Source organism: Corvus brachyrhynchos, unplaced genomic scaffold (genome assembly GCF_000691975.1).
Source record: "Corvus brachyrhynchos isolate BGI_N302 unplaced genomic scaffold, ASM69197v1 scaffold175, whole genome shotgun sequence".
Classification (NCBI taxonomy): domain Eukaryota; kingdom Metazoa; phylum Chordata; class Aves; order Passeriformes; family Corvidae; genus Corvus; species Corvus brachyrhynchos.
The window spans coordinates 1916469-1941663 of NW_008238448.1; the positions used below are offsets into that span (position 1 = coordinate 1916469).

Below are 25195 nucleotides of genomic sequence, written 5' to 3' on the forward strand. Positions count from 1 at the left end.
TGCAGTGTTGGTTTTTTTTTTTTTTTTTTTTTTTTTTTTTTTTTTCTTAGAGATGTAGTTTGTGGAAAGAAAAATTTTACTGGCAGATGTAGTTCCTCTTCGAAGGATACCCGTCAAACTCAACAAGCAGGTTCCCACTTTTATCATAAATATGTGACATCTTAATTCTCTGAAGTTTTCAGTTGTTTTCTAGTACTGATCAGAGTCTTTATCTAAATATGTCCAATTATTTTTCTTCAGATGCCCTTTCTTGCCTGATGGCAAACTGTCAGTATGGCTGTGACGTACTGAAAGGGGAAGTGCGCTGCCGCTGTCCTTCTCCAGGGCTGCAGCTTGGGCCTGATGGCAGGACTTGTGTAGGTAGGTGATCAAATGTAGATTCAATTTTATTTCTTTTTCTGCAAAATGCTTTTATCCTTACACAGAATGCAGTTCAAGAGAGTTTATCAGATGTACTTAGAATGCATTGAACATGCAGTTTAAAGTTAATAATGAGAATTGTGATAAGGCTGTTGCTCAGGTGCCCTTGTGTCAGAGATTGCCAGTGTTTTCCTCCAATCCTGCAAGTTTCATTGTCTGCCTAAAGCCCATACAGACTCCTTGGTATCCAAGCCCTCAGCCCTTGCCACTCCTGCTACTGGGTTATTTTAAACTATTGCTAACTCCAAAATACCTGCCTGCGTAAAAAAAGGAATGGGGAGATCACCTTTCCCTCATACCCAAAAAGGTGGTGCCTAGCTCACTGGGTAGAAGAATAATTTGTAAAAATCACTGATATTATAGTGGAGCAAGGTGAAGGGCTGCTTGTGCTCCCAGTTTTAGTGGGACTGAATCTTCAGTCTTTCTTCCAGACTGTGAAAACTCCAGGTTTTAAAATAAACACAGAAACTCAGAGTGTATAAAAGTGAAATGTTTTGTTCCCACGTTTGTGAACATGGAGAAGGTGCTTATGGTTAATCAGACTCTACTATGGTTTGAAGAACAGTGTGACATGTGATTTCATTAGTCATTAACTATATATCCTGAGTGGATATGATGCTCCAGTGATTTTATTATTTATATTCTGTGGAGTGCTGCAATTCCATAACCAGTAACAACACTTGCACTGAAAGAATGTAAGAAAATGGGGATGTGCTGATCATGCATTTGGGTAACTTGGCTGTCCACAGGATGGGTGGTTCTTCGAGTGCCTGACCCATGCTGACCAAGAATTTGTTGTCAGAGAAAGGGATAGACCCTAGATCTTCTGGTGAGAAGAGCAGGCTCCACACCAAGTCGGAGGCTTTCTGAAGGGCATGATTGACATGTCTGTGTATGGAAAAGAATGGACAGAACAGGAGAAAAAAACCCCACCATTGCTGCACGCTGAAGGGACTAAGTTGTGATAAATCCCATTGTGGATATTATGGCAGAGAGATCTTTGTAAGATACTTGTGCCATGCCATAGGGAGCTGAGTGATTTTGAGTACAAATTCAAGAAAGTTACACCAAGTAGAGAAATTTGCTAGAAAAAATGCTTGCAACATTCTCCTGGTGTGCATTTTTCTATTCAGGCAAACTTCACACTTTGAAATAAACAAAGTGCACTTTAATCCCAAAGACTAACATTCAGACCAGTCCTATGAAGCTCTTTGAAGTTTTCAAAAAAACACTTTTTTTTCCCAGAAAGGCAAAGAACTGCGTACCCACATTTTAGTTGGATGTGTATCATTCAGAATGACCTCATAACCTATTTCTAGAATTTCCACAAGAATTTCAGAGCAGCCTTGTACAATACAGAGAAAATAGTTACAGCAAGAGATGTCTGTTCTTCCCACCTCATAACATAATGGTCTGTTCTTCCCACCTCATAACATAATGTTCTCCCTTTTTTTAGTAAGAAGCAATTGTGACATGCACCCTTTCTGTGTTATTTCTTTATCGAGTTTGAGATAAATATATGACACCTCAAAGAACTGAAGCTACTTGGAACTAGGGCTGGTTTTTTCCTCCTGTTTGTACAAGCCTGTCACTGTTGGAGAGGTGGTTGGCTCCAGCAAGGGTCTGGATAATGCTGCAGTACAAACAGAGGTGTAGGTGATGGTAAGAAAATTGAAGTGCGCATTGGCTACAGCTCATGAAATGCTTGTTTGAGGAGAGTTGGAAAGACAGCTGGGAATGCAATGCTTATTTTTAGCACAGGTGGAAATTCCTCTAGGCATTATTCTGTTTTAACACTTGCTGATCATCCTCTTGTTTAAAATGTTCCTTCTCAGTAAAGAGCCACTAATTTGGCTAGAAAGGTAAATCATATAAACTAAATGACCACAAAGTGAAAAAATAATGCAGCAAAGTATTCAGTGAAAATGTCAATTAAACAGCTAGTTAATTGATTAATGACTCTTGAATCAATAAATCAATCAGTGTTGGCAGGATTTTGGATTGGGATTTTCATTTAATGAAATCTGTATACATATTTCAGCTTCAAATGATCTGAGATTATTTGAGGGCTGAAAAAAATTATTTTTCACTATAAAATCAATTATTTCCCCTTTTTTGTGTTTAGAAACATGAAAATATGGCCTTGTAAACTTAAAAATCATACTATTTTTAAAGTAGTCTCATAGTTATTTTGTGCTTGAGTTGGTAATATGGTCATACTTGCAGCAAGAGAGAGAAGCAATTCTGCTTCTCTGGTGGACACTGACCATCAGACTCATTAGATGCTGATCATCACACTCCCTTATGTGCCTTTGGAGCAGCTCCCTGGGCTGAGGTGAGAATACAGACCACACCTCCGTGCCCTGCCTTTCATGGGAGGCAGGTATGAGCCACGGCATGTTGCAGCAGGCAGAGGGAAACAGCCCCACACCTTTTGGTCCAGGTGTGAATTGGCTTGAAAGAAGCCACCGTCACTGTACTGTACTGTTTGAGAGCTGCAGGAAACTAATCACAATCATATTGCACATCATCTTGTGGCTACTGATCAAAAAGTGATTTTCCCCTCAGTAATGAGCATCCACGCACGTCTCATTATATGCAAGTGGAAGGCTGTTCATTTTTCCATAATTTTGCATCAGTTTTGAACAGTGTATTGATTAGCAGTTCAGTCCTGTATCTCTAGGACATATAACTGCCTACCACCACACTGCTGCCATAATTTAACATAATTTTTGCCTTATGTGAGTTTGCAAAAATGTGAATAAATACAAACATGTACAGAGGAAAAAGCAGGACATGCTACCTTAGATTTTTAAGATCATAATCCATGCCATGATGAGGTTATTCAGTGGCTAATCTTTTTCTTACTGAACTACTTTTTGAAGTTGTGGTTTAAAGATTAAAAAAACCCAGCCAAAACCAACAAAGAACACAACTAACTCATCAAGAGTCTGAAACTTGCAGCCTCGAAATAATATTTTAATAAAGGGTAGAAAATTGTGACTTGTAGATTAAATTATAATAAGAAACATGGTAGGGTTTGTAAAACTCAGTAACATATTCAAAGCCTAAAATGTTAACAATAAATTCAAATCAAGAGACAGATTTATAGGAAGATTCAGGCATGTGGAGAGGTGCCCAGTATTGGCCTTGTTTTCTTTCTCAATGAGGCCTTTGCTGCACCATTCCAGCAGTGCTCTCGATGGAGAGAGAGCAGTCTGACAGGCCAGGAGGGTGGGAGCTCAGGGGTTGAATCCCTGCCGTCCTCAGTAATTCTTCATGCAGAGTGGACACTGGCAGCAGGCGCTACTGGGGCAACCTGTCTGGCCAGTAATTCATGGCTTGAGGTCACTTCTTTTGGCTGTGGGAACACAGGTTGGGGAAGCTGAAGCTCCATCTCCCCCACCTCAGGTAGCTGTCCTAACTAACCACCAGCTTTGTGGTAACATTTTTTTCTGTGCAGTAGAAGAGAGACTGCCTCGTTCAGCCCTCTTTCACAAGAGCAGCAGGGCATCAATCACTCGGCTTTGTTTTGCACTCTTGACATCGGCAACTGAAGTGCTCCTTTTGGGAAAAGAACTGAGTGGAGAGCAAAATCTGCTTTCCCGTAGATCAAGAGTGTGATAGAGCTGCAGAGCAGAGGCTTGAACTGTGCCCTGTAGATAACCAGCAGATGCGAGGAGCTGTGTGCGTCAGAAGCAGCCGTGCATGGCAGTGGAGAATTAGTGTTTAAGCACTCAGCAGCCTCAGCTCGGTGTCCAAGGACTACAGAGTGAGTGGTAGTGCAAGCAGCTTTTGTGTGTCAGCCTGACCTCGTGTGAGAGTTTCCCAGGCAGGGAGAGCAGCAGTGGGTGAGCATCGGCTGCTCCCTGGGTATCTGCCTGTGACCTAGAGCTGAACTGAGAGGGCACAGCCAGAAGAAGTGCTCAGGTATTACTGCTGGCTGACCAAGGGCCCTTATGAAAAATACTTTGGCTATTCTTTAGCTTTCCATTATGTGAAACCTGTTTCATTTAGACAGCGTACATTGTATTTTAACTGTTATTAAGAATAATACAGTTCCTTTGTTTCTACAGATATTGATGAGTGTGCTACTGGGAGGGTTCTCTGTCCACGGTTTAGGCACTGCGTCAATACTTTTGGAAGCTACATTTGCAGGTGTCATAAAGGCTTTGATCTGATGTACATCGGAGGCAAATACCAATGCCATGGTAATAACGAGCTATTTTTTATGTGCACATAATAGAGCTGCATATTCTGAAATGAAATTAATGGTTCAAAGAGGAATGTTTGTTTATTATGGCTGAAACGTTGAAGCAGGGGGTTTTACACTGCATCAGTATTTTAAGAAAGATGGATTATAGAAATAGGTTGTGAAAGAGAAGGCATGTATTTGGTCCACATTCTTGTAACTGGTTCTTGTGTGGAAGCTAGTGGGGAGAGCAGAGCTGATGACCCCAGGAATTCCTTTCCAAAGCCCTTTTTCCTGCGGGATTCACTGTCATTGGCAGTTGTAGGCTTGGGAGCGATGTATGAGCTTGGGCTATACCTGAGCTGTAACACTGGTGTGCTCCATAGCATGCCCCAAGATCCAAGATCAGAAAATGTGCACACCCTCGCTCCTCCCAACCCAGACTGCCCAACTTTCCTTCCCCTGAAGACAGGTGGGGAAGAAGCAGGAGTTGGGAAATAACCTGATGTTGTCTGGACATGAGACTGGAATGCAGCTGGTATATGCCCTTCAACAAAGATATTCCTGGGTCTCTCTGCCTTAGTTTCACAGGGTCTTAACTGGTTATGATTCTTTCACTGAAAAAAGATTGTGTGGAGATAATGAGGCATTGCTTTATGTTTGCTTAAGTATTTTTTTTCAGAGACATTTGTATTCAGAGCACTGGAATTTGGAGATTTTTGCTTGCATCACTGGCAATAAATGTGGATATGTCATATGAAAGGTTTCCAGCAGTTTCTACTTGATGTAGAAACATCTATATGTTTAATATGGGAAGCATTTTATGAAGAAAAACCAGTTTAATATCTGTGTGATTAAGAACATGCATGTTCCTAGACTCAGTTTTTTTCTTATTCTGTCACCTGTAAGAAGTGGCTGTTAAAATTGTGATCTTAATGATCTCAACTGCAGTCTAGCAATGGCATGTCTGAAGCTGATGCTAAGGTATAAGCTGAGCAACACCAAAGTTGCCCAATAGTCCCCATTTACCCTAATGGTTGGATCACCACATTGATTTGTGACTGTTTTCCTTTTCCCACTGGCAAAAGTTTTATTATTTTTTTTACATAATCAAAATAGTAATAATGTTTGGGTTTTTTTTTTGCAGGGATAAGCAGAAAGGTTTCTTTGAAGCAAATGATTTTTTTAATGTAAATTTTCTGTTGCAGATATAGATGAATGTTCCCTTGGCCACCATCAGTGTGGTAGTTTTTCACACTGCTACAACATTCCAGGATCCTACAAATGCAAGTGTAAAGAAGGGTACAGAGACAATGGAACAAACTGCATACGTATGTAATGCTCCTTTTAAAATAGAGATTCTGAAAGCTTGTGTCCCATTTTGTAAACTTTAAGGTACAGCACTATCGGTCTGGGTTTCTCTTAACTGTTTTTAATACTAAATAGGGGGCTGGGGAATGTAGTTGGAGTTTTCTAGGTCTTAGCATGCCTTGGTAAAAATATCTTTTCCTGAGACATTTTCATAATTAGAAGGAAATTCACCTCTCCCTATTCACAGCTTGATTCTAGAGATTGCATCAGGATGAGAACAACTGAGTAAGCAGGGTAGGTCTGATCAAACAGTGCATATTACTCATACCCTGTTGTTATGTACACTCCACAACTAGCCCATTTCAGCTGCTCACCCCCTCCACACCCTGCTGCTTCCCAGATGTGAACAGAGGCAGGAGGGAAGATTTCTCTGGAATGATTTGCTGTTGGAAAATTCCCTTGGCCACCTTTCTCTTGGGAGAAGCAGCCACCCCCTTGGTACAGAATAGGCTGTTGGAGCTCCCCCTTATTTGATGTCCCACAGGACTGTGCAGCTCTGTGACATCTGCTGGATCTTTTTGATCCTGCATTCCTTTGTGGGATCTGGTCCTTGGTGACTCGCTGATCTCTTTAAAGAGCACTACCACTTTTTCCCTTTGGCTGTAGCTGTCATGGTAAAAGGTGTTCTTTCACATCCTGAGTGCTTGCAATTATGTGTGGGCACATTTCATGTGTGTTACTGGGACATAGTCCTAAGGGGCATTTTATATTTTAATATACTATAAATGTCAAAACTGCAGGGTGTTCAAAGGGATAGTAATAAACAAGTGGCTAGAGGGAAAACTTCTTTACTTGCTATCATCAAACAATTCACTGTTTAACAAACAGTAGTTCTTCATTTTAACTGTGTGTTATACTTGAAACGCTGGTACACAAAATGTGTGAGTAGAGTTCTTACTGAGCCTTTTAAGGTCTCCAGTGAGATACTAAAGGCTTATTAACAAATAGGAAATAACAGAACAGATACTCTTGTATTTCATGTCTGCAGAAACTCTCCTTGTGAGACCAAGTTAAAATTTGTTGTCCTTTCTTTATGAAACATTGGAGGAGATGGTATTGTGGGTGCTGTCACTGTGGTGGAAGTGGTGCTCAGTCCACCACCTCATTTTTGTGAAGGCTGAAAAATGTCATTTACTTAGTTTCCTGGTGTTTAGTAAAGGTGAAGATCTAAATGAAGGCTGACTTAGGTGCAATCTCTAAAATTATTACTGCTTATTGACAAGGAGAAATGTTTAGATGGAGAGGTCTGCAAGAATTTTCTTAAGCCAAAGGTATCTGCTCGTCTCTGATCAAAATGGTTTTAACATTGGGGTCTTCCTAAACTTGCTGCCACTCCTGATTATGAACCACAGAATCACCAGGTAGGAAGAGACCTTCCAGACCGCCGAGTCCAACCCATGCCCTAACACCACCTCAACTAAACCATGGCACTGAGTGCCACATCCAATCTTTTTTTAAACGCATCCAGGGATGGCGACTCCACCACCTCCCTGGGCAGAGGATTCCAGAACTTTATCACTCTTTCAGTAAAAAACTTGGTCCTAAACTCGAACTTGTCTAGTTTAGAGGGCTGCTTAACCCATGGCTTCCTGCCCATGCTTTTTTAACCAGCAGTGCTTTTGGGTAAGTTTTGCCAACTCTGAAAGAGACTTGATTCTTGGGAGGAGGTGGGATGGAAGTGTCTTGGCCTTCAGTCATTCTAAATTATCTCTAAACTGCTGCAATGCTAAGTACCCCCTAAAGGGATGTGATAATTTAGCAGCACTGGTGCTAAAGCGTATTGCTAACTAAAGGAAACTTTCAGTGGAAGAAAAGTTATTTCATCCAAGTCTCTCTGTGTCATAATGAAATAGATTGTTAAGTTCCTGGGATGAGAAGCTGAGATGTCCATTTTGGTCCCATTTTGATTCTCTTTCCCATTTTTCCTGTTGTTGTGATTGGAACACCTGGCCTATATCAGATATTCAAGGCAATTGCACTCTCCCTGAGGGAGGCAGTGGTATAACGAGTAGGATTGTTGATGTTGGAGGCACAACCCCTCAGACCATCACATGTACCTGCTTTTGTTACAGAAAGGCCAGTGACCAGGCCAACAGCTTGGCCGGCACCCAGGCCAACAGCTTGGCCGACACCCCGGCTGACAATTCATCCTACCCCTGGGCCAGCAACTCATCCTACGCCTGGGGCAACTCAACCTGCACCCAGGACAACAACTCGACTGACACCCAAGCCAACCACGAGATACATGCCAATGACAACAAGGCCAGTCACGACACCAGTGACAGAGCCTCCAACGCCGCCTCAGCCTACAACAGTAAGACCTACACTACCACCACAAAGAACTCCTCTGGTAACAACTGAAGAGCCTTCACATGTTCCCATTGAAACTACATCTTCCCCAGGAGTTATAGATGACAACAGGATCCAGCCAGATCCTCAGAAACCCCGAGGAGATGTGTTCAGTAAGTAATTTTCCATATGCTTTCGTTTATCAAAGCTGTAGATAGAGTGAGGTGGAAGCATGCACAATACTGTTTGGATTTTTTGGAACACTATACCATTGAGAACAGAGAAACCAAACTGAAAATGGTCATATGGTAAAGCTGCACAAATAGTTGATTTTATTAAGAAAAATTTGGGAAGAGAGTTCTGAATCAATTAATCAAAAAATGTGTTTATCTTTTCCCTCCTGAAATAATGGAGTATATTGTCCCATAGAAGTACTTAATTATGCTTTCAGATGAAGGTTTTAGGGAAATGGGAGACATTTTATTGAAAAGTATTGAAGTGCAACATAACTCATAAAGTGGTTGGATTCAAATTCAGAGAGTTGAGAGTCACTCTTAAATAAACTATTACCATAGCTTTAAGAATGGTAAAGAAATGGGATCATGTCTGATTACCTAAAGACTTCTATGTGACCTATTTTGTATGGGTTCGAATAGTCTCAGATGTTCATGACTAAACAATGGGAAAAATGCACAAAAATAGCAGGGAGACTAATCCCTGTGGAAAGGGATACATGAAAAGCTGAAGATAGGAAAGATTCTCATAGCATGAACACATGTAATTTTAAGAGCTCCTCTGAAATCTACAGCACCATTGTGCCAGCTTTAGTGCATACCACAGGAGACATTACTGGCACTTACAGAGCTGTGCATGTCTGCCAAGAAATACTCAACACCCGATTTCATCTTTAGTTCTGCAGCTAATTTTAGAGACGGGGAGGGTGTTGGATCAGCTCTTCAGCTTGTTGTACAATAAAGCTGCTGAAGCAATGTAGTAGGAGGAAAAGTTTGCTGTCTCAGAGCAGGTGCACAAGTAATGTGGGAGTTTTTTTCTGGTTGCTTTGGCATCTGTGTGGTAATTTCTTGGGCTTTGTTGTTGTAGGTCATTACTCAGTGAAATATTTTGTTCCTCGTAAAAGAGTTTTCCCTGTGACATTTTATCTGTTGTAGACAGATAAATTGAAAATGGAGAGAGAAGCTGACAAATGTCAGAAGCCAAATCCTGGTACTGCTTAGCAGAGTGTACTTTTGGCTTTGTATTCAAAATATAGAAATAAGTGAAATTTTAAAAGGAAATACAATAAAGACTTACAAAGCTTAATATAGTGGGAACCAACAGTTAAAAATAACGTTTTGTGGACATTATTGTAGACTCCAGCATTGTGCTTCCCAGGTGTCTCATGTTGCAAGTGTTCTCTTGAATTCTAAAGCAGAGGGATAGTTTTCAGCTACTTTCATGAAGTCATAACAATCCTTTGTGTAAAGCTTGTTATTTACAGTTAGTCTTTCTGTATTGTCCCTAGAGGCTAGATTTTGAAGCTAATGCTTTCAATACATATGCTTCAGATATAGGAGTTTGGAAAATAGGAAAGTAAATGCCTTTTAAGTTTGGCTTGGTCTGAGTGCAGCTTACATTATGGTACGTATAACAAACACAGGATCTTTGCAAAGTGGTTATCAATTATTGGTTTAGGTCAGCTGCCACCCTCTGAGGTTTGTCATGTCCATACATAGCTTCAAAGGCTTCAGTGCCCAGCACAGCAGGACTGAAATGGGTCAAACACCAGCAGCTGTTCCTGGGTAGGTAATACAGGAACAGAGGGTCCTCAGATCAAGTCAACAGATGTCTGTCTTCAATCCCATATAACTTTTTTTGATTCCCTGCAAGGGACATACTTGATATACATATGTGTGTGACATAACTCTGTGACTGAAAACATACTCCACTTGTGCTCCAGATGATGCTAGTAGTGTGATCCTTCATGGAGCTGGTGTCTGTTTTTTCCTCTCTCTTATCTTTTTCTTTCCTTTCCACTCTGCTTCCTGCTCTTTCTCCCTTTCTCTTCTGGGCACTTTGGAAGTATCATCTAGGTAGTGGTCACTGGAGTCCTCTCCTACCTTCTGTTTGTCTTGAAGCATTTGTGTAGGGGGTGCAAAAAGCATTTGTTAAGGATTTGAAATGTACAGTAGAGTGCAAAACAGTTCTGTTTCAGAAGAATGTGCTACTTTTTCAAAGAAAGCATTGCTTGTAGAGTAAGGTGTTTCTTCACCTGTTGAATCCTGTTACTGTAGGAGTTTGTGGGCAAGAGAAGTTACATCTCCTCATGTGGGACATACAGAAAAGCAGGTAGAAAAGTTATAGCCACGTACATTACCACATGTAGGATGCACAGAGCATGGCTCTGCCTCTCCTCAGTACTGCCCTTGTAAGGATAATGCAGGGATACCTGAACATCCCCAGATGCCATCACTCCAGGGGGAGCGTTACGCCGGGTGCTGCATTCCTGGGCATTAGCAGGGCTGCAGACCCAGCTGCATGAGTGCTCTTGGCTTGTGGCAAATGCGAAGTGCGTTAGCTGGAACACCTCTCACGTTAGCTTACGGATGGAGTGTGCCGGGTGGGTTGAGCTTCAGGTTCCTGCTGGCCAGTCCTGTCGGAAAGCAGTGCCTGGTTCTGTTTGGCTGCAGCTGCTCAGTGTGAAGCACTGCAAGTTCAGGACGGCAGTGCTCCCACTAAGTGTAAGCCAGTGCCTCTCCAAAATCATTCCTTACAGCCAGACACAATGTTAACAACCATGGTGTTAAGACAATACAGGATTTCAAACTGGAATGACTAGTAACATTTAGCTAACCTTTGAATTGCTTCTTAGCTGCTATTTGGATGTGCCAAACCCTCCCCCACTGCCAAAAACATTTGTGGATTTTTCACTTGCTTCTATATTTCCTCAGGGAAAGGGAGTTTTGAACTATTTCCTTCATCTTCTTTAAAGCTGTTTCAGTTTTAGTCTCACCTACATCAGACATCTTTGCAATATTCCTGGGTTGTGGATATGAGGTAATTTTGTTTGGCTTGTACTGAGCTTCTTTAGGTTCATTTCTCCACACCAACTGCTTCTCCAGTCGAGGCAGCAAAGAAGCCAGTTCTCAGAAATTTGCACTGTGGTCCCCATATGCCTGCCTGGAAAGAGAAGAAAAAGCTTTGATCTTTCTGCCTTTGTTTCCCACTGGAGAATACAGGCAGCAATTAGTAGTCTTGTAACTCTTCATTTTCTTGAAAAACAGAGGAGAAAGTCGATGTTAGATCCCCACAGGTCATGAAGTAGGATTTAACTTCAGTTTTGTGAAGTCTTCAGAAGAATTTGTGTCATCTTAGGTGGCTACTTCCTCCTGTGTCTCCAAGGGTTGTTGTATTCCCAAGAGTCACGAAAGGTAGTGTTTTATCACAGGGATGGGCAAAACCCAGCACAGAGAGCATTGTACCCAGCAACCACTGGCAGTTCTGGCCTCCCAGCCATTAGCATCTGCTGAAGACCTCAGTATTTAAAGTTGTGTTTCCAGCTAGGTTATCTTGTGATGCATGGACATTTCCCTTCCTTTTTTTCCCATGGAGCTCTGAAGCCTTAGCCAGGCTTGGAGGAAGCAGTACTGTTTGGCTCTGCCGTTGAATAGCTGCTGCTTCTGTCAGGCGATCTGTGGCAAAGGGGCCAGTGGCTACTGTGCAGTGATAGCTGTCCTAGTGTTCCAGACCAAATCCTGCAAATCCTGGTGCTCTAGGATTGGTCCATATCAGGAGAGGAAACGTGCTGGGGCAAATGTACTTTTTTCTGCAAGCATTTTTCAAATTCTATTTTTTTGTTAGTTAACCTTTTCCTGGGCTACCCTTGGTGACTCCTTGCTCCCTATCTGCTCCCTTTGTTGTTATTTGACCTGCTGTTCCACACACTGAGTAAACTTGACCTCACTTTAGAGCTCTCTTGAATGTGCTGCTCAACTTGAAATGAGCTGAGGGCCAGAGAAATTGCTCTGTTCAGGAGTAATGAAGAGCACAAATGATAGAAATGCTGATAATGTTATTTAAATACCTTCACAACTTTTGAAAGGTATTGGGTTGTTGCTTTGCTTTAGGTGCTTTACCCCTTTTCTAAAAATGCCTGCAGTGACTTTGGGGTGCTGCTTTCTTAGAGAACAAAAAAATTAGTATTTTTTAAAATGGAATTCCTACACTTGGCCTTTGAACCACTTAGTCAGATGCAGACAGTGGAATCTGGCACCAAGGATAATCTTCTCCTGATATGGATATGGGGGGAATGGCAATGAGAGAGGAATGCAGTGATAGCTTAATATTTAACTATTTCAGGACTGATACAAACTACAGTGAAGTACAGAGGAATCTGGTCTAGTTGTAAGTCTCTAACAAATAGAATAAACTTCTCAATGAGACTATGAATTTCTGCTACTATTGGGATTTGAATAAGCACTGAAAGCACAAACCTAAAGCATAATACTAGATATCAGGAGAGCAAGAACAAACCCCCTTATCTGTATTAGAAGACAGTACAGCAGTTTTCCTTCTTGGCCCTTAGTGGAGCCGAAAAAGTTGGAATTAGGAAATGTTTCTCATAACAGCTATTAAAAATGTAAAGATTGGATTAAAACTTGTTTCTTTCTTTTTTTCCTTTCAGTGACTGCAAAGTCCTCAGTGCTGTAAGTGCAGTTTTGTGATGCTTGAAGCTGTTGAAAAAAGGGAAATAACAAAAGCAAAGAATGGAGGGTTTGTTATTCCTTGATATAATTAGAGTAGCATTATTTTACAACAGCATTTCATTTGTCTTCACTGTTCTGGCACCTTTTAAAATGTATTTGTCTTTGTATTTAAGCATTTAAGAGAGGCACTTTGTTCCTGTTGATACTCTGGAGTTCAGTCATGAAACCTAGGAGTCTTGCAAGTCTCACCCTCAATCAATCTTCCAGCAAGTTTTGTCCCTGAATCTGATATGCAAGCTTCTGTACACTCCTTGTTTTAGCTGTGTTTCCCTGAAACTCAGCTGTCACTCTGCACCTCCTGAATGGATGTTCATAGAAAAGCAGGCAGGTTACTTTGCAGAAAACTTTCTGCAAAGATAAATACCAAGATGCTTGATTTCAGTAAAACTTAATGAGCCTTGTAACTGCCTTTGAAATGCAAGATTGGACTTCAGAGTGGTGGCATGCTGACACTGTTGTGTCTCCCCTCATATGTAGATAGTGCTGGAGAGGGTGGCACAGAAAGCCCTTCCTGAAATAATTCTTACTGCAGAATTTGAATTTGTAGAATTATAAGAAACCTGTCCTGGACACTGTGGGTGTTGAAAGGGAAGGGTGAAATGCACCTCTCTGTTGCCTCTTCTTTTTAGCCCGGCATATATCAGAATCTTCCCTGGAGGAAAACAGGATTTACTCTTGTTTTCTCAGTCCAATTGACCTCTGGACTACCCTTACTTTTAGCTGTTTTCTACTAGTTCTGTGTGAGATCTCATCACTTGCGGGAGATTTTTGGAAGTGGGATTTAACAGCTTTCAGTCGTAATTACTCAGTCAAAAATTTGTCCTTTTTTTGTTGTTGTTGTTGTTAGCAAATGGGAAGATTAGTCATGATCATTATGTGGAATGGAATTGTACTTACAGTGCAAAACCAGTGTTTTCTGTAAGCCAGAGAACTGCATTATTAATAGTAATAACAATTACTAATAACATGAAATTGCACTCCGTGTTTTGGTTTGTAACACCAAAACAAATATTCTGTTTATTGCAAACTAGCTGATATATATACATGCACTTTCTTATACTCCCAAACTCAGCAATTAGCAAGTAAATAAAAAAAAAGCTGTATTGTTTTCCCGAAGGTTAAAAAAGCTGGAAAGTAGTCACTCTTACTTAATATTTAGTAATCACAGTTGTGATATTTTCCCCCAGATTTGTGCATCTATGAAGAGGTTAGCTCATGAACTTTGAGAATATGGTAGTGTTGATGTATTGGCTCACTCAGAGCTTATAAAATTCTCCAAGAAAAAGAAGCCAAGTTTCTATTTAACAAGCTTTATCAAACCATTGAAGTTAAGTGAAAAGCACACTGATACACTATATAAAGTACACAGAAAGGGTTTGGAAAGCTTGCAGAAAATAAGTGTGCCAAGTACTTTCTCCCACGATCTCCACTCGACATACTGGTTGTCATGGCAGAAAGAAGTGTACATGTGGGTCATATTTAGAGTCCTGCATCACTTATGGTAACCTTTGTTTCAAATTGAGTGCACATTCCTGTAATTAGGTCCAAGCACTGAAGTGACTGTATTAGAGCACTGCAACACATTCTTCTAGAAGTTCATAAAAAAAGTGTTTGGAAAGGACTCTGGGGGAATTTTTGAAAAAATATTTTTGCAGAGCTTTGATTACAGGCAGACACATCAACTTGAATTTGGAGAATGCTTGTATGTGCACACAGACGTAACTCAGGTTTGTAGAAAACAGCATCGCATTAGAAATGGTACTTAAGGAAGTAAACGGAAGTAGTTTACAAAATAAATTCCCAGTATTTTTTGCAGTATTTTCCATAAATAAGGATTATGACAGACTGGGAAGAGGGTGCACAAGACATGTACCTTAAAACTGTGACCCCTGAGTATCCTACAAATCTTAGAGCATGGCAGTGGGTTCACTTCATGCTCTTTGCCACAGTGCTCATTCAGAACTTTCCTGTGAGCCTGTGGTCCGAGCCTTTGGTCCCTGCCCTGCTGCGCTCAGCAGTTCTGAAGCGAATTGCTGACTTGCTCTCCATAGCACAGAAAACAAACAGTATCTTCTTCCCTTGGCACAGTCTGAGGTGAGGGAAGGCAAGGTGGTGGTCCCTGGGCGTGCAGCAGCATAGATAGAGCTCCTAGGGAAGAGTGGTACACTGCTGGCAGGGATTAAGGGTGAGTGATGTCTTTATGAGACTGAATATAACATTTGTGTGTAGATGTACTGCAAGGCAATTATTGGCCTAGGTTGTGTGGACTGTGCACATTTGTAAGGTTTCTTTCATGTTAAATCTCAAAGTTTCTAGTCACGTGGGCAAAATAGCCCAGATAAAACAAAGCAGCAAAAATATTATTTACAATCAAGGTATTTTTAAAAATTAACAGTCCTCTAATACCCAAGTCAGCTGTAAGCCTGAAGCTGTTGTGAGCATTAATATCCTAGACTGCAAATAGACATAGTCTAAAATCTGCAAAGGATTAAAAAGAAAAAGGAAACAAAAAAAGGGAGACTTAATGATTCAAATAATGACTATTATATTTATGAGTTCATCAGTTTCCTACAGATTTTGAGCTTTTTAAGTATTTGATTTTATTGTACAAAATTTTTATTCAAGATCCCTAGCCTAGAATAGTATTTTAAAAATACATTAGAATTTGCTTATTTTGTCCCAATTTCAACATTTTTTCTTTTCTGTATTCTGGCTTTAGAGGAGCTCTTGCAGCAGTGCTATTTTCATGTTGTCCTAGTGCAAAAGAAGTTCCTTCTTAACCTTTGATTTGATTTTCTGAAGACAACAGTCCTTCCAGTCATCTTAATTCTTCTTGTTCTCACTTGCCCCTGAAGTCAGACATTAATAGTTATTTTTGCACTGCAAATGGAAAACATGTCAAGTTTTTAATAGATAAGGCCCTTACAAATACCTTGGGTGTCAGAGGTGCCTATTAAATCTAAGGACATGTCTGAAACACATTACTACTATTATGAATTATGCATTAGACCTGCCTCTAAATGAGGAATTTTCCAAGACAGCTCTATTCAGTGTAATCTGTTTATCTCTAGCTGACACCTGTCCATCAGGCAAGAAATCTGCATGAGATGTACACAGACTGGCACAGCATCTTCAGAAATATGTGGGAGTCTTTGTAGCCACCTGACTTTGGCTACAAAAGTTTTTGTGGCACTCCCACAAAGACCTCATAAATTTCAGGTTGTCCTGGATGCTGAATGTCTAATAACCTCTGGGCTTCTTAATCACCAAGAGCTGTTCGTTCTCCTTGCAGCTGGGAAGAGCAGCTGAAGGACTGGCTGTGCTGCTGGAAAGCAAAAAGTGTAATTACAGTTGAATTCCAGCTTCCACTAGAGCTCCTCCTTCTCAACTCTCAGTACAGCCCTGATAATTGTTTGGGGAGCTCTGATCCTTTGCAGATAGATGGATGTACCTTCAGCTGTAGTTCAAAGGTTAAGTGCACGTGGGGCCTCTTCCAAGTACTGCTGCCTCCTGTCGAGGTTCTCCTATAAACGTCGGTGGAAGGGTTGAGTGAGGACTTTCATGTGGCTTTGTTTAATTGAGAAACCACTGTCTCTGAAAACACATTTGGAGAGCAATAGTGTGCTTCAAGGATAAAGCTTTCCCCCCGGTTAAAAAGGAGCTTTCATTCAGAGGGCCTTTAGGAGATTTGGAATTACCTTTTATAGTGCTTAGGTAAATGTTGCAACACAAATCATAAATCATGTAGGCATAAAGTTTATGAGTCTTTGTGTCAAATATAATTAAATGTATTGAAATCTCCAGGAAAAGCACAATGCCCAGAGCTGCTCTGCTGGTTTTTGTTAAAGATAAAGCTAGTTAGTGACCTACTTCCTTATCTCATTCATTTTTTCTCACAGTTCCACGCCAGCCTGGAGTGAGCAATAATCTGTTTGAAATACTTGAAATTGAAAGAGGGATTACAGCTGATGAATTTGAAGCAAATGATGACCCAGGTAAAGACCATGTCTCCTATGCAGGACCTAGGGTTTATGATTATTTTGAGATTTCTTGGGGTTTATACATTTTTCAGGGCTCCTACATCTTAAGCACCTCTTTTAAACTGCTTTATAAAACCAACCCCTTGCTTATGAAAACCTTTCTACTTTTATATCTTAAAAAAATTAGCACAAAAATAGTGTGCATTGTTAATAAATACAAGGGTCCTTTTTATTGTTTTAGTATTTTTGCAGGTTCTTTTCCTAGGGCTCCTTCTTCTACATTTAATTTTCACACTTACTTGCTAGTGTCAGCCACATGGGAAATTGAAAACCAAACCAATCTGAATCATTTCTGGGTTTTCTTGTGACCTCCTGCTCTGTTCTGCCAGGTGTGCTGGTACACAGCTGTAATTTTGATAGTGGACTGTGCGGATGGATCAAGGGCAAAGACGATGACTTGCACTGGGAACCAGTGAGAGATGCATCAGGTAAGTGATCTGTGTAGAGTCACATCCTGCAGTTGAAGAATCACCCAGGCTTGAGGCTGATGACAGTTTGTGCTTCAGGACAAATTACACAGCTGCTGTTCCCTTTAGTTCTGGGATATATTTCACACCCACACCTCTTCTGTGTATAAAAAGCAAAATTGAGGATTCCCAATGTGAAAGAGCAATTGAAAATTTACACTTTTACCATGGCTGGCATCTTTAAAATAGGAATGTCTCTGAAGAAGTAGTAAATATAGTCAGCAAAAGTTCGCCTTAAAAGAATCTGGGGGAAAAAAGTGGACTAGAGAACAGCTTTTATTTATGGTGAAACAAAGCTTATTTTTCAAACAACCATGTAAACATAATTAGTTCCCTATCACTAGCAAAATTATAGAAAGTATTGGACATAGTCTTTGTTTTGCTGCCAGATATAATGTTCTAGTTTAACCTCTCAGATTGCTATAGGTTGGAGTAGAATTCAATAAAATCAATCTGTATATAGGAAAAAAGTAACTGGAAGTAAAATGTTCAAACACAGAAGCTTCTGAAAATGGGATTTTTTGGGATGGTAAAAAGTGACACTACACCAAACATTAGAGGGGAGTGTGTAGTAGCTGCTTGCAGCACAGGAGACTGGCATCAGCATTGGTGGTCAGCAGCAGCCCTGCCCTCTGGCCCACCTCTGCTGTCCCAGGAAGTGGGATGTATTTTGTATATTGATTTTGGTGTGGCACAGAGAGGTTGCTGTCCTTTCCTGCCTACCCTTCCCCCAGCAGTGCCTGCCCAGCAGTGCTGGGGATTAGACACACATCCCTGGCTCCCCGTAATGATGGGATTACTTCATCCCCAAGGAGCAGCCTTTGAAGTGCACAAAGCTCACATTATGTGAGGGATGGCAGCCTGCGGAAGGAAGCGCGCTCTCAGGCGGGACAATGGTACAGGTTAAGATGAGGGAGGGCGAGGGCATTTTCCTCGTGCACTACCCTGTCACATCTGTCTGGCCTTATGCTGCCACTGCTGGCACAGTCATTTGCCAGCGCAGCAGGTGACCTGGCACCTTTTCCAGGCTGTTTGGAAGTGCTGTCTTCACTGGCTGGGCAGGGCTTGCCCCACACAGGCTGCTCTAGTACTTCAGGAGCTCTTTGTGACACTTGAAAAGCCTTGGGAATGAGTGGGAGAGCAGAGCTCCTTCCTCCTGCAGATGAGAAAACAGGCAGCTGTCTCCTGCTTGCAGAGAGGCACCTAAAAAAAGAAAATATTACATGTAATTCATACCTTTTTTGAAACAGCAGATGTAAAAATCCATTTTTTCTAGGTCACTCAAAGCATATTCATTATCTGTACTCAAAAATTGTTGTTAATGCATACTAAGTTCCAGAACTATGATTTTTAACTGGCTCTTTTTTGTCAGACTTTTCCCCTGCATTGCTTCCCAGTAGTCAGGGACAAGCTCAGCTATTTATTTCCTCTGTATGTTCTGCTGCTGTTGACATAACCTGTTAAAACTAGTCCCTTGAAGTCACCCACCCACTCCCTCCTATCTGGAATACCTTGTTGCAAGGATTTATTTTCACAGCTTGTTCCTGACTGTTTGCTTTCACCTTGCAAAGTTTGCTATTTTTTGGTTTATCAGAATCTGCATTTTGAAAGGTGCTGTGCTGAAGCATTATAAACTTATCTTGCATGCAGAAAATGCTGATTTGAGGGGACCTTTTCCTCCAGGGGGCTTGCCTGCAGATATATTTGCTTTGTGCTTACCTAAATCTGTTTCCTATTGATTGGATTCAGCCACAGTAACTATCTGAAAACGATGCACTTAATAAGTCAGTACTTTCATAGTGGTATAATTGTATCTTCAGCAAACAGGTACAGTTATTTAAACAGTATTGTGCTTATTTTAGCAATTAGCGACCTTGCTGCAAAAGCAATGCATTAAAAAAAAAAGAAAACTCCCTGAGAAGATACCCACCAAAAGGCTTTAACAGATCCTTGGGCAAATGGATCCCCCTTCATGGCTAAATGCTGATCTAGGGGCCCAGACAGCAGCATACTACTTTGGTTTGTTAAGTCTTAGGGAGAGCAAAGAGCTTACAAACTTATGTAGAAGTAGTGAATTGGAGACAAGGTTGTCTTTCCTTCTGAGTGTGTGACAAGCCCTGGTACATTGTCATTAAATCTTACAGCTTTTGAGGGAAATCATTGTGACTTTCAAAGAGAAGCTTTCCAAAAACAATGCTCTGGTTGAGAAGTAGCAGGGACATAATTAAAAAATATTTTTCTATCCTATTTAACCGTGTATGTCAACAATATTACAAACCCCCAATATTTCTTCATCTTCAGTTTTAACTGAAGAGACTAAAAATGCCACCTTTCTTAATGAATTTAAGGTAAAAGTGGATTTTTTTTATTTTAAAAAACCTCCTAAAATCTGATTTCATAAAGAAAAAATATTCTGAAATTCAGTGTAAGATAAGTTTTTTGGGGTTTTTTTGAACCTTTTTCCCTTTGGTCATTTCAGATTTTAAAGGTTTTACCCACCTTGCAAAAGTTTTCATTAAAAGTACAAACATTGCACATACAGGTCTGGATTTTCTCCAAGATGTGAAATCTCGTTTAGTGTAGTTCTGAGTGTCAGTATGAAAGGTGCCTTTTTTCTTTCTAGGTTGTATGGATGTTGCCATTCCCGAAATCCTCAGCTTCTCATGTTCTAAGTGTTTTCTGGAAGGCACCTTTACTTCATACATGATAAGAGCTAATAATAGGGTTTTGAATTGAGTATGTATGTTCACTGCCAACTTCCTACTGTTAGGCTTCAGTGTTAACAGCCATGTGGAAATCATTACTGCTGCTTGCTTTATCTGTCTAATCCAGATTAAGAGTTTAAATTACGGTTAAATGAAAGAGGCTGTCGGGGTTGCAAATGGATATGCATTGAGACTTAACCTGTTAACACAGTTCCCAAAGGAAAGGAAAGGGACAGAGCCATAGCTCAATTACATGATAGCATTTATTCTGGTCTTCTCCTTTATCTGTCCAACAGCAAAACATTGCTTGAAAGGTGCGTAAATTTGCACAGTGGCTTTAATATCACTGTGGGTTTAAAATCATGCAGTCACCAAGAGGTTGTCAGAAATTACAGAATACATGAGGTTTCAGTTTTTGAGAGGTATTGTTTGCTTTGTCAAAAAGAAATTAGATGGGCAACACCTAACCTGGTATTAATGTATAGAGAAGAGCAGCACTGTAGATCTTACCCTGTAGGAGGCAGATGCACCAGTTTTGTTTATATATGCCTTATTTAACACTCACTGAACCTTGTGGACCCCTTTATTATTTTTTTTAATAAATTTTCATGCATTTGGTCCTGCAACCTAGTAGCATTAAGAAAAACCAAACAAAACCTAACTGCTAAAAACTAACTGCTTTTTCCACTGCAGGGGGACAGTATCTTACCATCTCCGATCCCAAGGGCAAAGAAGGAAGAGTAGCACATCTTATCCTGCCCTTGGGTCACATGGCTCAGGCTGGAGACTTGTGCCTGTCCTTTAGGCATAAAGTGCCTGGGCTGCATTCTGGTGCCCTCCAAGTCTTTGTGAGGAAAAATGGTGCTCATGGCCCAGCTGTCTGGGGAAGAAATGGTGGCCACGGCTGGAGACAGACACACATAACTTTACGGGGACTGGGCATCAGGAGTGTAAGTACTGATGCTCATGTTGCTTTTTTGGGTTTTTGCATGAAAAGCTGAAGACAGTTAAATGGTGCAGCACTGCAGTGTTCATCTTCTGGGTTCAGTTTCAGTCTGTTTTACTACTTTAATCTCTGCCAATGGAATCACAATACAGATGAGAGTCATTGTGCCTTTTTTTCCAATTAGTTTTATGCACAGAAAAGAGAAAGAAATCCCAGCTACAGCAATAGATTCAGGCTACTGTGTCATTTCCTGAGCTACCTGGTACAGCCTATTTTAAGGGAATCATCACACAGGAAAGAACAGCCTTGTGGACAGAGGCATACTCCATAGAGATTTCAAAAAAAGCCTGTATCAAGAGTCCTCATGAATAATGCTTTGAATAATACAGTGCCATGAAATAGGAATAATCATCCCCTGTGGATTAGTAACTGGCTCAACCAGGGCAAAGATACTGAAAATAAGTAATTTTTCGTAAGGTAGGGAGATTACACGTGCAGTCAATTGTGGTTTTATGCCCTTTAGCATCCCTGCAGCTGATCAGGCCAAGGAGGTAAATGATGACCTAAAAATACCTACAACACAGAGTGGTTTAATGCAATCAAAAGAAGCTTCCCAAAGTGCCGTGGAGAATCTTTTAACACTTGGAAATCTTAGAAACATTGTGTGATTAACTGGTATCAAAAGCTCAGTGTTATTCTTCAACCTCTGAAGGTAGTTTCTATTTCAGATCTGAAGAAGTGGCTTGGGTACTTCAGGGCCTGTTTTACTCTGACTTAAATATCAGGTACTCTGATGTGAAAACACATCAATGTTCATGGTGAGATCAGGCTACAAGACACACACAGTATCTATTTCTAAAACAATTATTAAGGCTGTAGGTACTGCAGATAATTTTCTGGAAACTTTACCTCAGGAACAGTAGCAAAGACACCTGCCTTTGTTAGCTGTAAATGAATGTCAGTCTGAGAAGGTGGACATTTGTAACAGGTGAACAATATATTTGCTATATTCTTTTTTTTTCCCCCCCCCCTAAATTTATCACTTCGGGCAGTCCTTGTGTCTGTCTCAGTAAGTGTTGAATCACTCATGTCTTGTCTGGTAGACAAGATCTCAGACATGACCAGCAAAAAGTTCCTTTTCTCACAGTTCCCGTGCCTCTCCTGACCCCCTGGCAGTAGCTGTCAGCATGACCTGCCATCCATTGGACCACAGACAGGAGCTGCCTCACGGCACACTTGAGTTTGGGATCTTTTGCAGCCAGCATGGGCAGCCAGGACTGCTGACCTGAACCACTGTGACACTTATCCAAAGATTGGGGAGCAAAGGAAGACTCCTAAGTAAGCAGGGAAGAAATGTGGACGTTTTAGTTTCTAGCTAATTAAAACCCAAAAGCAACCAAACAGTAGTGATTTTGGAGGGGCCTACTGGAAACCTGAGGAGAATCCAGAATCCTTCATCACACTTTTTAATGAATTATCTCTATTTTTTTTTTTTTTTTATCCTCCACTTAAATTGTTCTATTTCTCTTCCTAGATAATTTTCAGAGGTGAGAAAGGGAAAGGAAGAACTGGAGATATTGGACTAGATGATGTGGTCTTGAGGAGAGGACGCTGTTCTGAAGAGCATTAGCCAAGACAATGGACCAGCAATCATCTCCTCTTGCCCTTCTCATGCAATTCTGCCAAACTTTGAAACAGAACTGCATGGAAAAGAAGAAAAAAGTGGGAGAGCAACAACTTCTTAGTGGTCTGCTAAGTGCAATCTCATGGAAATTTCACTTAAATACATGGAGAGCACCTCCCAGGATTGAGAAAATCCAAGCTCCGGCTGGTTCTTTCTATTAATCCTTACCCCTAAATCGTATTTTGTATGTAATAACTTTTTCCCCTGTTAGGGCTCGTGAGTGCTCACAGAAAGAGCACTTGTGAAAAAGGGAGAATTGATCACAAATGGTGGCAAAAGAAAGCTCCATCTCAAAGTTTCAGTGTTAACTGAATAGTCATTATCTTCCCTTAGTGCTACTCTTTCATTGATTAATTTGTGTGAGTCACATTGGATTAGTGAAAGCCTGGACCTGAACTTTGGCTTACTGCCACTGACCTTTGGAAGAAAGGTTTGTCATATATGAAATAGCATTTATTTTGCTGTTGCATCTGTATTAACCAAAACCAGTTATAGAGAGTAGGCATTGCATCCTGTAATATTGCTTGTGCTCTGTTTTGTGTATATGTGTATGGTTAACATATTTATGTTTTTAGTATTTACAGACTGTAGTTGCAGGGTAATTGGCAGCTGTACTTTCTTTTTGTACGAGACAGGCATTCAGCATCTTCTTCAATGCTGCTGGTCATGCCAAGTTACCAAAGTCAGTTAATGGTGCTCACTGAAAAATGCTGGTGCCATTTTTCGTGTTGTAATGTCCTGAAGGCAAAAGACCAAGCACTTCCCTGCTGTAAACTGGCCTCTGAAAATGCTGTACAAGTTTGCATCGAGCTCACAAGCACGCCCTAAAGGGCTCTCAGTCCTGCAAGAAGCTCCTGGTTCAGCTGAAGACTGAGCAGCCAGGAAAAGATGAACTCGGATCTTGTAAGGCTGAGCCTGTTGACACTGCCAGGGATGATCCCTTCCCACAGGTGCCACAAGTCTCTGCATAAGGGAAAAGGGCAGCTGCATTAACACTGTACAAACAATTCAGACCGTGAAATGCCTCGAGTGATCTTTGCCAAATGTCCATACTCCACCCAACCTTCTGTATAGAATAAGCATTTTATTCTTTAGAACTAGAACAACTATTAGGTCTAGTGGGAACTAAGGATTTATCAAAACTTTGGACTAATTTTATAGCTATGTATCATGCATGTGCTGTGCAGTTTCCCAGGGAATTCTTCTGTTTGGTGTGGAATTTTTTAAGTGGGCTGTCACCACTGCTAGCAATTCTAAAATTGATAAAGTAACTATAACATGTTAAGAAAATGACAAAAGATTGGTAAAATGTTGTTAGTGGTGCAGCCTTAAAGCTTCAAAATACATGTGTAGAAGATCTCAGTACAGTGTAAAATAAATGTCAGCTGCATAGCATGTTCAGTCTTGTACAAAGCTCACAGACACAGAATTGCAAGACCAGTAGAGGTCATATTCCAAATCCCAGTTTCTGACAAAGTACCAGTCTGAGAATACTTTTCCCATTTGTCCCCTAGGACGAAACAGCATGTGTAGAGCAGACGTGTATGTGACCAAACAGAGTCTCCTGCAAAACTGTATCAGCAAACATTTTGAAAAGGAAAAAAGCAACACATTTGTAAACATTAAATTTTAAACTATTTTGCTTCAAATATGATTATGATCTTTTTTTCTTATGTTACTTTGTGATGTGTCAGAAATATCTGTGAATAGTTGAAAACCTTGTCCTTATTTTAAAGTAATCAGTAAAAGAGACTGTTACTTGCTACTAATTGGGCATCTTGTTTTCATTTCTAGATTGAGAGTCTCATTTTCATTGCAGTGAAATGAAACAAAAGATGACAATCCCAGAGTGAAATAGCTCTTATTACCAGATTTAAAAATCAAAATACATTTCACTATCATATGAAGAGAGCACTGTACCTATTATTCAGAAGGAAGAATGACAACTTTCAACCTAACTTTAAGAGAAGTATCACAGGTAATTTAAGAGCTTCTGCAATATAAAATGGACATTTTACAAGAAAGAGCAGCTACCATAGTTCCTCACTTTGATTCAACCTGCACAAACTGCTGTTAGATGCCAAGGAACATAAGATAAACACATTTTAGTCTGGTTCATCATATTACTACACCTTTCTGAGTTTAAGATTCCCTGGTTAGAGGAGAAACCTATGCAAGACTGTCAAGAGCTTTTTGGCCATTTTTACAAGCAGTCCCTAGAACTCTGAATTAATTCAGAAGGTAGACAGAAATAAGTACTCAGGTGACAGGGGGAGGATTCAGGTTTCTGTTTTATCAGTGCATTTCATTGCTATAGT

At 40.6% G+C, this 25195-nt stretch overlaps 1 protein-coding gene across 3 annotated transcripts in view; it reads left to right on the top strand.

The window, feature by feature from the left end:
- NPNT (nephronectin) overlaps positions 1–24646 on the top strand; it is a 47226-nt gene extending 22580 nt beyond the window's left edge. For all 3 annotated transcript variants that reach the window (XM_008635677.2, XM_017736752.1, XM_017736751.1), the window contains 8 exons: positions 241–360; positions 4497–4631; positions 5821–5943; positions 8056–8445; positions 16935–17030; positions 17405–17503; positions 20941–21197; positions 22728–24646. In XM_008635677.2, the coding sequence (XP_008633899.1) occupies positions 241–360; positions 4497–4631; positions 5821–5943; positions 8056–8445; positions 16935–17030; positions 17405–17503; positions 20941–21197; positions 22728–22823 (1316 nt within the window). In that variant the 3' untranslated portion in view covers positions 22824–24646. The remainder of the gene's footprint in view (positions 1–240; positions 361–4496; positions 4632–5820; positions 5944–8055; positions 8446–16934; positions 17031–17404; positions 17504–20940; positions 21198–22727) is intronic.
- The last annotated feature ends 549 nt before the right edge of the window (positions 24647–25195 follow it).